The sequence below is a fragment of the Hylaeus volcanicus genome, chromosome 5 (assembly GCF_026283585.1).
Source record: "Hylaeus volcanicus isolate JK05 chromosome 5, UHH_iyHylVolc1.0_haploid, whole genome shotgun sequence".
NCBI lineage: Eukaryota > Metazoa > Arthropoda > Insecta > Hymenoptera > Colletidae > Hylaeus > Hylaeus volcanicus.
The window spans coordinates 18784780-18798336 of NC_071980.1; the positions used below are offsets into that span (position 1 = coordinate 18784780).

Here is a 13557-nt window from a genome sequence, read left to right on the forward strand (position 1 = left end):
ATCGTATTCCTCACATTTTTTCTGATTAAAATGAGACCAAACACGACGTAAATCGCAACATATTTACTACATATTGTCTCAGCGAAATAATCCCGGTGTTGGTCGCCACTTCCGCATGTCGCTCCGTCCTTTTCTTCAAACACTTCATTCTTCAGCATTATTTTATTTAATTCAATATGGCTCAACGTGTTCCACATTCCTGCAACTACGTTTAAAAAAGAAAAACATCCAAAATCATCAAAAAATTTCCCCTGCAACGTCCCCTCGTAACCCCACATAAACCTACAAATACAGGAACATGAATTTTCCCAAGCTTCACCTCGATCCCAACATTGAATTCCCAAGAACTGACGTGCCTGTCGAGCAGAAAAAAAGGAACGTGATTTCACGTGGCCGGCAATCCGGTAACTCTCGGCATTCGAAGCGACGCGACCCGAGATCCCTCCACCCAGCCCCGCGTTCTGTCCACCCCATTCTGGTTCTCCGCGCACGTACGCGCAAAGGGGGTTGGGGTTCCTTTTGTTTTTTTCTCCACGGTGCTCTAACAGGCCCTCTTGTTCGTTGTTTGCCCGACAGATTCGCCTTACGACGTGTCCGGTCTACCTTATCAGGAGAACTACGACGAGGACGCGAAGCCACCTCAGCAGGTCAGCCTGTCGTACGACGAGAGCCTAGAGTCGGGCTATTCGACTCCCAACAGCCGCGGGCGGAGGATCATACGCGAGATAATTGTTTGAGATCTGCCTACCGGCTCGCGAGCCGGAACCACGCGCACCACTTGGCTCTAGCAGGAGGCCGCACCCACCGGCCATTATCACCCGGTGGACAACTCGCGCGATCCACTCCGTCATCGAATGGAGATAGTGATCGAGAACCCCGTGGAGTCTCCACCACCACCGCTGCCTCCTCCCTCGCCGCCACCGCCGCCACCGCCGCCGCCGCCGCAGCCCGTAGCGTCCTCGGCGTGGAACGCTCTCGTGGCAGCCTCTTCAGCAAACGCGACCTCGGTCGCCAGCCCCACGTCCATGCCCGCCTCGACGACCGTGATGACGATCACCATCGCCGAAAATCCCACAGCCCCGACCTACCCTCCAGTTCGCTTCTCCTATCGGGAGAGCTACGCCGCGAACCCCTTGCTTTATGCCGGTGATCCGTACTCCGCGCGACGCAATCAGCCCCGCAGCAGACCCTACGACGATCCCGAGGGGGCGTCCCCATCCGCTCGACGCGTGGACAAGTCAGGTCTGCTGGGAATCACCGAGTCGGACTCAGGATTACGGAGCAGTTTACGATCGCCGCGGTTCCTCTCCAGCGTTAGCTCTCCTGGGATCGCGTCCCCACGGCGTTTGGAGTGCGTCGGCCAGCTGGACCCAGTGCCGGAGATACCCGGACAATCCACGCGAGCGAACGTAGCTCCTGGAGCCGCTTTCCCCCAGGCGTCGACCACTACCAGCGTCCCCGTCGTAGCTACGTCCATGCTGGAGAGGAGAGACGCTCGACTGGACAACCGCGAGACCCTGTCGGTGATCAATCTCGGAAGGCCGACGAAATCGGCTTCCTACGATTCCCTCGAACCACGGAGAAACGATCGCGCAGAGATCGCGACGATGCAGAGGTTCGAGCGCGACATGGACGGTCACGAGTCGTCGGGCTACGGTTCGTCGTTTCGGTATCAGGAGGCCTGCGACGCCAGAGGACGAACGCTGGGACGCTTGTCCCGGTTCGCCTTGGCGAGGAGCGAGCGGGGGAATGACGCCCTCGAAGGTGTAACCAGATACTCCGAGACCTGTTGCAATTTTCCCTTCACGGTTCGCGCCCCGGTGGCGTTCCCTGGCTTCGAGGAGCCGTCGAGCCTCCCGTCAACTCGCGCAACTACCGCAACAGTCACCACCCCCACGACCACGACGACGATCGCCAAGTCGAGGGACTCCGACACGGGGAAAGGAACGGAGGACGAGGGCGGTAAGAGTCTGACGATGGGTGAACAGAGGGCAGAGGCAGAGGGATGCGAGCACGGGGCCAACAGGAATCCCATGAAGGACGGGGAATCCCCGAAGAGGGACGACGAGCTTCTAGACAACGACGCGATTCAGACGCTGCGTGTGATCATTCTATCGGAACAGTTGTGAGGCCGTCGTTGATCGACAGTGGACTGACTCGTTTTCTCGCCGACCGATGTATCGTTCGATGTTGTATTATAATTAAGTAGGTGTGTAAGTAACTCGCGACAAGAGGGACGAATGCGATGATGTGCATGGGGGAGTCTTGACGGATCTCGCATTAAAGGCTGACGCTATGCCATAAGAGGCCATACCTTCGTGAAGGAAAGACGGAACTCGTGTACCACGGCGCGAGATTGATATTTCAACACGATTTTCGGAGATCTACCCAACTTGGGAATACCTTCATCCACTCGAGAGTTGGAGCGTCTTCTTCTTGGTCGTTCAAGGTAGGGTTATGCAAGGCGGGTCTTTGGAAAAGTACCCTCCTTAAGATTTTCTTCAAATTTTTACTGTGGACTAACTGTTATTTTCTTTATGTCTCCTAAAAATTTGGAGAGGTGTGGTCGTCTTGGAGCGGAGATATTCGTCTGCAGAGTTTTTACATTTTTAACTGGTGAACGTAGTTACGTTTCCATAGGTGATTGGAAATTATTACAGAAATAATATGAAGCGCAAAGAAAGTATACAAAGAAAAAGTGAAAGAAAGAAATATATAGAAATATGGTGTGGTGGGAAAAATGACTGACACAACTCGCGATAAAAGAAAAACGGTATATAAGTATATCTAATAAAATATAGGCGTAAAATTATTATTAGATGACGCGACGCTCGTCAATTACTTGATACACCGTCGCACCTTGCAGACCGAAGTTTCTTCATTCACGCTTCGCATTCGACTGTCTGACTGCGTTAAAGAAAAACGCAGCCAAGCTCATTCTCTGCACATCCAAACACACATTCATACACGCAATCCCTTAAAAACTAAACAAGCTATGCTGTATCTTATAATCTAAACACATCGTCGACGGCGCGGCGCGTCGTCGCGCCGAAACCTCTTGACGTGGTGTCTACCTCGTCGCCTGACTTTCGACACCACAATGGTATACCTTTTTTGCGTTGCATACTATAATTGTACGTTTCACTCTATTTAATGATTTCGAGTATTTCTAGGTCGACACATATTTAGCGTACCATGTGCCATTGGTATCACACCCAGTCTTTGTTACAAAATTGAAATAATTCAAAACAGTCCAGCTCCTTTCAAGATAAATCGCGATCGTCGAGGTATTAATTCGATTCCTGAAAGTCGTGGGGAAATATATTCGTCGCGCCCCGTACGTGGAACGTCGCAGCTCGAACGCACCGTCTGAAAGTCGTTTGAGCTGCGACGCGTTGCGCATTTTGTACTTTTATATCGTGGACGACGCCGCCGATTCGAGCGACGAACGATCCCGCGTTCCCCGCGAATCAGCGACCCGGGGAACACCTCTGCATGTACCATAAAATCGACTGCGCCGCGACGCGCTTAGCAAACGTAAGCAATAAGTCTGGCGCTCGAGAACGACGGAAGGCGACGCCTGGCGTCGAAGATCGGGGACGAGCAAGATTCTTGGATAGAAATGTCGAATCAGAGTTTGACAAAACCTTGGGTCTTCGAACAAAACTTGAGGTTCGTCGAAACATATTTTCAAACTTGAAGTTTATTCGAAGGTTGGAGTTTTAAGCTCTGTCTCGAATAACGAGTAAAAGACGAGCCTCGATTCGTTAGTCGTCGAACGAAATCTAGAACAAACTTCACAACGAACAAAATAGGAATTTAATCGTTACGAATAAGCAGGTTGCTTTTATTCGTTATTCGTGTAACTCTAATGAAATTCTGCCCATCTCAGTCGCAGAGCGCGTGCAGGTTCTGTCGCAGCGTGGGCCAGCCGAGCGTTAAACTTACGGAGGCCTCTCGAATTTACGCAAAGGAGATAACTTAACGCTTAGATTAATTAACACTTTAAGCCTGAGAACTACTTTCCCGGGTTTGGTACATGAGAAGAAGACGTGGTAATGGCGTCAACGGCCTCTAGCTCGTGGAAAGGTGTATGATTGCGTCAGCGTCTGTAAATATGTTAAGAAATGTTCGTATGCTGCGGAGTCGGTTCATGATTTAGCAATGCTAATAAGTTTGGTACAGAAAGCAATATTACCTTATTTAAAAATGATAACTCCCCGAAATAGTTCACTGCTTCGCGTTTAATTCTAATGAATATAATTATTTATTAAAAAACGAGTGAATTGCAAAGTTCAAAAGCTTCCTTCCACTGATTAAATCGACAGTTTAAAGGTCAATCGTTGTATCAATCTAGAGTTTGTGATTATATACCTAGCATCCTGGCTTTGGGTCGCTTCGTTCCTCGACGCAAATAAGCTGTCCGAAGGACTGAGTTGTTTGTACATAAGTTTGCACCCCTTCGAACTAATTATTCACCGATGAACTACCCAGTAATTGGTCAACAAACTATTAGGTAAGGCTCATTAATGACTCAGGCTTGATATTGCTCTCTGTACCAAAGGTATTACCATACAAAATAGAGATGTTCTGTAACATACTAAGATATATCGGAGCTCTCTGAAGTGTAAATAGACCAGGCCCCGAAAGGACCTCCCAGCGCCTGCGTTGAATCGGTGACGCTGGGCGACGAAACTCGCTCAACCTGAGAATTTCGAGCGTTCGTCTGTTGTAAATAACGGTAAACGTACCAACCAGTACTTAACGAGCCAGACACACAGCGACAGACCTGGGCCCAGGGAATCCTCGGGCAACTCATCGACCACTCGTTCTTCTTTCGTTTCGAATCGAACTCGAACGAGGGAGGAAAGACTGCAAGAGGAACAATTCATTAATTACGTAAGGACGATTTCGGCGACTTTTTTGACCTCCCCTCTCCCTTCTTACATAAGATTTAACCTAGAGTTACTAAAAATGGCTTTTACCCATCCTCCCCTTAACGCAAGATCATGTAGAGATTTGTTCAACCCCCTTCCTCCCCATCAGGAGCCTTACCTAATTAATGAATGACCCCCCAAGCCATTCTTAAGGGTCCCGATCAAATCGCCAGTGCGTTCCTGTGGCTCTTCATCCCGAACTAACGATAGCTACGCTTTTAAACGTAAAGACATTTCTTGGTTCGCGCATCTAACCCCTGCGCGTCCTCTTTAGTTTTGTAGCAATTAACGCGGCGCGTTTAGGAATCTCGCGTACGTAGCGACCTTCGTTGAAGTTGTTATTTTTGTACCGCTCAGCGAACGCCGACGCCGACGCCGACGTTCGTCGATTGGGTGTTTCTTCGATTCGTAGACCTCGTGGTTTAGGGGAGAGCGTGGAAAAGGACCAGCCGAATTAATCATACGCGTTCGTTCCTTTCGACTTGTGATCTCATTTCTTCGCTGAGAAACGACGTGGTGTTTCTTTTTTATCTCGCGGGGAGGAACCGACGCGTCACCCCGGGAACGATGCCCTCCCCGACTCTGCATGGTTCCCACGTTCGCCATTGAAACGCAGATCATGATAGGCTTGGGTGCACGACGCTAGGAAAATTTTGTCTCGCATCATTCGTTTAGTTTTAATTGTTCAAAGTGACCTAGAAGATTGGAACCCTCGAGTCTTAACGCATGATTAATATTTTGCCAACAAACGGTATTATACAAATTCATTGCGAGAAGATTGCATCCGAGGAAGAGGCAATCTTCCCGCAACGGAACAGTACGTTCGAAGCATGCAGATTTTTGGCGCCAGGACATCGTCACCCCGAAACGACGGCAATCGTTCTCCCGTTTATCGACGGCAAACCGACCGACCAAATATATACATATATCGACGTTCCGCTGTCTGGCGAGCGGAACGCACAAGTTCGCTCGACGCGAATTCTCCCAACGCCGAACGCGTCCCTGCCGTTACCGAACGTCGGTTGGAGTGAATGTTTCGCGTGCAAATCTGAAGAAAAAAAAAAAAAATTGATATATATCGAATCGACACATATACATATATATCAATTATCGTCCATTATAGTTACGATATTATTACGAATTATTATTTGTACAAATTTTATGTTGCGATATAAAATAAACTATAAAACGACCAGCTCGGATACGCATTTACCCTAAGAACGCGCACGGAGAAAAATTGAATTTCAAAAAGTATTTGCATCTTGCCTTGTTTGGACTATGAAGTATAGTGATCGACTCTGTGATTTTAACAAATTAGTTCTAGCTGTGTTCATATTTATTATCGTGGTATTTGATATTTGAACTTATAAAATCTGATTCTTTCTTTCAATTTTATTACAGATTCGTCAAGTGAAATCTCTTTATTTAGAATGAAATTCTTGTTCCAACGCTTCTATCATTTATATCAACTAGAAGAAGCCACCTACATTGCCCAACGTCAAAGTATCTTACCCTCGGTTGATACTGATCTAGAATTGAACACTGCTTAATTATCTCGCCATCAGAAGTCTGATACTAATCATGACCATCCTTTTGCTTTTAAAAGATATTCGAAAAGCATTAAATATGTTAATTCCAGGGTAAGTAGATCTCTTCGACTGGACAGTTACTATCCGAGAACCCCTCGATACTAAAAGTTTGCTCGAATTGTGTCCAGAGGGCACTACGTGTCGTTCAAATTAAAAGCCACCTGGCGAGGCATCCAGGAACTAGGCTGACCTGTAGAGCTATGCATGCCGCTTTGCTTGCTCGTCAAGCACATAGACAAGTGCTCTCTTTATTGAGAAGCCACGGGTTAAATTGAACATGCCGAGACATCGATAATCCCTTCGAGGAGGCATGTACGTCCCGTGCCTCGATGCCACGAGCTTGCGCCGTTCGTACGTCATTCGCATAACAGCCTCTAGTCTTTGTGTTTACGTTGGAGCGGTCGGTGCTCGCTCGTGGAAACTTGAAAACCGTTCGAATCGAAGAGCATATGCTTCAATTAAAAGCGCACTAATTTCAATTGTCTCATTCACCTGTATTCGAATGAGAAAAGCACTTCTCAATTTTTGTATGAAGATGAAAAATACGTAAACCGTACACGTGGATAAGTTCCTTGCTTGTTTTATGGAATTTCGTGGTGTGTTTAAATTAAAATCGCAAAGGTGATTAGTAATCAACTAATCAGTGATCACAGTTAAGGAGTATGAGAGCAGATACTTAAACTTTAAACTAGTCTATCATCGAGAGTTTCTCACTCTCCATGGTAACGAGTTTAGGAATCGATACCTCAACTATCCACTATCGAGGCCAACTGCAGAGATGAGCAAGATTCGTACCGATATAAAATAAGGTAAACAATTTCTTTCCGTTGGAGTTTGAATTGTAGACTTAAATTACATCTCACGTTAGACGAATAAGAAGTGATCTGCAGAGTACTAAATGACATCCCTCGGGTAATGTTTAAAAATCAAGCCCGCCAATTATCAATACGCGAGACAAAAGCAAAAAATTTTTTTAAAGTTCAAACGAGTCACAGAAAAAAAAATCGAATGAAACGATTGGTTCACCCTAATTATTATCTGCTCGAGCTACTCTTCAGCAATTTTTCGTTATTTTAGGCAAAGAGGACAGCAATGCTACCGCTACGTATCCCAGATGATCTATTCGAACACTGACCACGTCCAGCGCGGCTCTACTTCGATAATCGAACGAGAATTGCCTAGATCTCGTTCGATCCGGCTCGGCGGAGACAGTGTGACGCCGCGCGAGAATATAAACACACGCGTCGTCTACTCTCGGCTGCATCATCGATATCAACGCGGGGATCGGCCTTGAACGACGGCTTCCGTCTAGCGTAAACGGAAGAAAGGGTGAGTCCTCGTCAACAAACGCGTCGATTGACGTAGGTAAGCACCAAACCCTCGCCAGAACATGGTACTCTCACGTCTGGAACAAGCTGGGTCTGGGAAACAAGAATGAATTCTAATTATTTCCTAGTGTGGAGATAATAGGAAACGATGTCAATTTGAGGGGATAATTCATTTTGAATCAGTCATAAGTGACTGACACTCTACCAGCTCGTGTAACTTGTCTATAACACCTAAAGTTCAAGTCTTTCTTTTATTCGCTCTTCACATCTATTTAATTATTGCCTTACATTGCATTTGCATTTCATTACATACCCACCTTGATAACTGTACTATAGCTACAATCAAACATAGCTACATCTCCCAAGGACTCAGTACCTTGCAGACATCGTAGATTATTTATCTGTATCCGTTTTGCTTGCCACAAAACAATGCCTTAAGACAGTCGTGAATCTACCTCTCTACCCCGTTCCCCAAAAAATGAGATACATTACACCCAAGAAACAGTGTTCCTCTCCAGTCTCCACCCCCCCAAAGCTCCCATACTGATACTTCCCCTTGTCTGTTCCAATAGATCTGTGGAATCGATACCTCGAGGCTGTCGCAGGACTTCGGTCGTGTTAGTCTTCTGGTTTCCCTTGGCATTTCTCCCAATGAGAGATCTCCCGTGGACACCCGCACACGGAGGTGGTTCCACGTTGCGTGAACGCGCGTCCGCGGTCGAGGACGTCGACGACTGCCGCGGAGGAAGAGGACACCGTCGATATCGACCGTGGGGATGGCCGGGAGGGAGGAGGGCGAGGGCGAGGGCGCAGCCGCCGTCTCTCCGCGGAAAACTAGGCCAACGCTGCGCGAAGTCGGCCGTCGCTGTATCAACATCTTCAGAGCCTTCTGTGCCGGGGACGTGATCGTTGCAGGCGGGGCAGCCGCGTCAGCAGCCCCCTTCCCAGCCACCGCCTGTCGCGAGGCGCAGCTCCCGACCATGGGCAACCTGCAGAGCGACGCCAAGAAGAAGACCAAGAAGTCCAAAGGCGGCGTAGACGGGACACCCAGCGCTCACGGCTCCGTCGCCGACGGCCTCGAGGATGGAGCCGATACACCGGACGACGGGGATGCGGCGGAAACGGAGGAGACGCCTGCTAAAACGCCACATGGCTCGGGGAAGACGGAAGAGGCTCAAAGGATCGGGTTCGAGAAGATGCGAGCCTCTCATCACGGCAAACGGCAGGCTCCTAGGCCACCTGGACCCACCGAGAGAAAGGTCAGGGAAACGCTCGAGGGACATGTTGGTTTTCGTTTTTTCCAGCCGGAGAGGGAGAATTTTTTGAGGAGGTCAAGGTTTTTTCGGGAGCGAAGATGTTGGCTCGGTCGGCAATTTTAAATGAGGGATGGTTCCTTAAGGGTGAGAGTTCTTTGACCCTTTCCACTGAGAGGTATCCACTGACGCGGTATTGTGGGCTTTTATTTTAATTTTTTGGAAACAGTTATTGTCTCTATCTAATTGTCACTAAAGTATATAAAATATCAACAAATAATATACAGTCAGTCTCATAAATATTCGTACCTTCTAATACATACAAGTGTAAGAGTTATTCATGTACATATTTAGAATGAAACGTTTATTTGAAAATATCAAACCTATCATTTAATTTAGATTTCTTTGATAGACGTAAAAGGTACAGGTAATTATGAGACTGACTGTATTTGTTACACCATTCAGGAAATGGGATTTATGAAAATATGAATATGCATAAACATCCATAGCCTATTGATGGACCATTTTTCCAATTGGTCCTTCTTCTGTCTTTTAACTGAACCAAATAAAAAAAAAAAGCAAATATCTATTTTATAAAATTCCTTGAATCTCCGTCTGTAATAGGTCCAGCAGGTCGAAGCTGAGCCTGCTGAGAAGCCGTCGCAGGATGCCCAGGAGAAGTTGGAAGACGAGACCAGGTCTCAGCGATCGGTAGACACGGTTGAATCGACGACAACGAAAACGGAGGTAGAATCGCCAAAGACGCTGTTGATACCGGTCTCTGTTCCCAATCAGCGTCAGGGGCCAGCGATTCTAATAACGGACTCGTGGCGACTAGCCAACAAGGGTTGCGTAGTGACGGAGATCTCGATGCCAACCAGCCAGGAATCCTCCAGTGATAGCGTGTTCACCGATCCTGAGGAGCTTGCTGAAAGCGCGAAGAAGGGCCTGCCTACGGTGACCTCCTCGTCCTCGATAGTTCCGAATCAAGATGGCGAGCAGACCCGATTATCTCCTCTAACTGGTGAGTCCTTCTTTTTCTTTTTTTTTTTTTCTTAACAGTTTATTTACCGGGAGCCTATTTATAGGCTTTTTAATTGCAGTATCTAGTTATTCGAATTTATTTACTGTGTCGATGATTGTCTACGAACGATGTTCAGTTTTTGGAGACAGTCTTGGCTTTCAATGTACCCAGTAACAGTATGGAGGACTAACTGCGAAGGGTTAATTCCACTTTAGACTGCCCAAAGAAATTTTTCCTCTATCGATGGAGGAAAGGGGAAGTTTGGAAACACTATCTTAGGGGATTCCACACGTGAATGTTCCCGACTCGTTCGTTGCGATAGTTTACCAGAAGATTAGCGAATGTCTTCGATAAGAGGCGCGATAATAGATATCTGGGAGGCGTGATTTCGCCACGTGTCGAGCTCGTGGTCTCCTCAGTCGTGCGCGTTCCGTCGCTAACGATGGACCCGTCTTCCGTCTCGAATCGGAAAAAGTTGTTCCTGAAGTTTCATGGCGTCAATCCAACGCTGAAAACGTCGAGCCGGTCGGCAGGGTTAGGTAGCGAATCAGCTGTTGCTGAACCTCGCCCATTCGCAATTGCACAACCAGTGTGTTATATATGATATCTTGTGCGTCTTCTTTACCTAACTATCAACGAGCAAATAAAGTGTCGTGATCGAGAAAAACTTGGATGATATTGGAAATTCAAATATTATGACACTCGTCTTTTGAGTTTTGGGGGAAAAATAAATATTCTGTAGGCGTGTCCGTAAACAGGATTGCGTCCAGAATAAACATATTTCGATGAAATATGGTCTGTCATATTTTTTCTCTCACGATTTGATTCGATTTAGCCCTCGTGAATGGTTAGGATGAGTGATTTACTTCTCGTAGTTTCTTCAGTTTTTCGCATATATGTATTTCTAATTTGCAGAAATTTTGAAAAATGTTTTACACAAATCTTAAGGAGAATCTCGTAATTTTACAGGAAAAAGCTAGATAAATTTTTCGTCTATCTCTTCGTATAATGAAATTATTTAACAAAATATCTTCTCGTTCGCTTTCTAATTCCATCATTCAACACGCTATAACGAAAACAGTTATGACGCAACAGTCTCGCTAATTTCTTTTACCCCCGTCTTATCACAGACCCATAAAGATGTTACATAAAGTGTATTAAAAAATTATCGAGGCCCCTTGCTAGTCTCCGCAGTCGTCTGTTGCGCGATCATCGAACGAGTGTCAATTAGCTAGAAAGTAGAAATACTAAGCTGTACGACCCGATGTGCAATTATATCCGCTGCGTCAGAGGTTAACGCGTCGGTCAATGCATATTAATATTACTAATCCAGTGATTAGCAAATGTAATTGCAATCGCGTGGAAGGAAAAAAGCAATCCGACGACCTCGCGACTACTCGATCTGTTTTTGTCTTCGAAACGCCAGTCAATAACTCGATTAAACTCGATCGTTTCCCGAATTTCGGCAGCGTGGAAGATCGAATAGAAGCTGATAAGAGTTGCCGCCAATGCCGGACGAAGCCTGTAACAGCGTCGAAGCTGAATATAACGTTGTACGCGCCAAAAAATCCATAGGTTCGCAGTTTGGGAAAAATTTGGGGAATACCGCGCTGTTCTAAATTGAAACGAGGAAAGTAATTAGAAAAATGATCATTTGCCGTGAAGCTTTACGCGAGTGTCGTGACAGGTGTGTTTGGCAAAACATCAAAATTGTAGAACCTCTAAATAAAGAATGAGGTCAATTTGGACCAGTGCGGTATTCCTCGATTTAGTAGTAGTTTATCTGGAGGTCACAAGGAGGTGTGAAAAGAAGGAGAAATGAATGGAAGAGGGAAAATGTGAGTCTGTTTACTCTTTCAGAGAGACGACTCGTCGACACCCTGATCTCAGCCTTGCCAGAGCATCTGAAGTCGAGACTCACGGAGAATGAAGTCGAACAGTTCGCGGCCAGACTCTTCTCCAGGCTCGTCTCAGACGGCCTTCTTGACGCCATTACTTTGGACAGCGGAGTGGAGAACAAAGAATTAGTGGTAAGACGCTTAGAAACGATCACTGTTCCGCAGGTATAATTATAACGACACTTGATCTATGCCATTTCCCTGATATTTAATTTATATAAGGAAGATTTATGGTCACTAAATTAAAAATAACGCCATTTAGTTCCTTATTTATTAAATACGTAAGTAATGTATCCGTTTGCTCGCTAAATAAATCAATGATACATCCACTAAAAATAATACATCTTTTCCAGGAAGATCACCCCAAGCATAAGAAAGTTTCACCTCCATGCTCCAGTCCAATTACAGAAGAAGCATCAGCGAAGGATCGTCGAGACTCTGAAAAGGAAACATTAAGGCGGGAGGTCGAGCGACTTCGCGAACTGACAAAGAATGCAGACAGGACCACCCAAGGTAAATCTACGCAGACGTCCCCCACGACAGCCTTTCTGCAGGAAAGTCCTGGGACCACCACCTCGAGGACAAAAGGTTCGGGAGATGCGACGTCACCGTCGGAGGCATCGAGTGTCCAGGTTATTCCCGAGGAACCTTCAACGACTACCGCCCCAACGCTGATTACAAATGGCTACAAGGATACCAGAGACGTTAGGGACGACACATCTCGAATCATGCGGCTATCGACGTCGCTATCATCGCCAGCTTCTCCACCTCCGTCAATTTCATCGCAACCCGAATTTTCAAACGCTTCTCCTCCTCCCGCGCCACCGCCTCCGCCGCCATCACCCTTTCTGGATCACCGTGCTCCCGATAACTCATCTTCGATTCCATCGACTCTTCCTCCCTCGTTTTCCGTACCGCCTCCACCGCCATTACCCGTTTGTCCACTATCGTCACAGCCGCTTTCTTCGCTAAGTATCGCTTCCGAAACGAGAATACCACCACCTCCACCGCCACCTGCATCGCCACAGCCACCGTTGCAACCATTGTCTCGAGAAACACCCATGTCACCACCTGCTCCACCGCCACCTCCGCCACCTCCGCCACCTCCGTCTCCAGCACCGTCGATGTTCTCGATAATAGGAGCACCCCCGCCGCCACCTCCTCCACCCCCTCCGCCATCGTTATTCGCATCCTCGATCGGTGGAATACTCGAAAGCTCATCTGTTCCTCCACCTCCACCTCCTCCTCCACCGCCGTCGATAAGTGCCATGGTAAGACCTCCCATTCCTCCTCCCCCGCCACCGCCACCAACGCCTTCAATCGGTGGAATACCACCACCTCCTCCTCCTCCACCTGTTGCTGGTCTACGCGGAGGACCTCCTCCTCCTCCTCCTCCACTGCCATCTATTGGAATACCTGGAGGGCCGCCGCCTCCGCCGCCGCCGCCGCCGCCGTTAATGGGAATACCAGGAGGACCCCCACCACCTCCACCTCCGCCAGGTTTAGCAGGAGGACCCCCGCCACCTCC

The 13557-nt window shown here is 47.4% G+C and overlaps 2 protein-coding genes across 3 annotated transcripts in view; both read left to right on the plus strand.

Annotated features, from left to right (window-relative positions):
• The window catches only part of LOC128876081 (hemicentin-1), an 87065-nt gene extending 80935 nt beyond the window's left edge, over positions 1-6130 (plus strand). For both annotated transcript variants that reach the window (XM_054122159.1, XM_054122158.1), the window contains exon 7: positions 577-6130. In XM_054122159.1, the coding sequence (XP_053978134.1) occupies positions 577-737 (161 nt within the window). In that variant the 3' untranslated portion in view covers positions 738-6130. The remainder of the gene's footprint in view (positions 1-576) is intronic.
• A 200-nt stretch (positions 6131-6330) lies between these two features.
• The window catches only part of LOC128876082 (formin-2-like), a 10113-nt gene continuing 2886 nt past the window's right edge, over positions 6331-13557 (plus strand). The window contains exons 1-5 of the mRNA XM_054122160.1: positions 6331-7855; positions 8427-9113; positions 9732-10131; positions 11992-12161; positions 12383-13557. The exon at positions 12383-13557 is cut by the window's right edge and continues 152 nt beyond it. Of these exons, the coding sequence (XP_053978135.1) occupies positions 8631-9113; positions 9732-10131; positions 11992-12161; positions 12383-13557 (2228 nt within the window). The 5' untranslated portion in view covers positions 6331-7855; positions 8427-8630. The remainder of the gene's footprint in view (positions 7856-8426; positions 9114-9731; positions 10132-11991; positions 12162-12382) is intronic.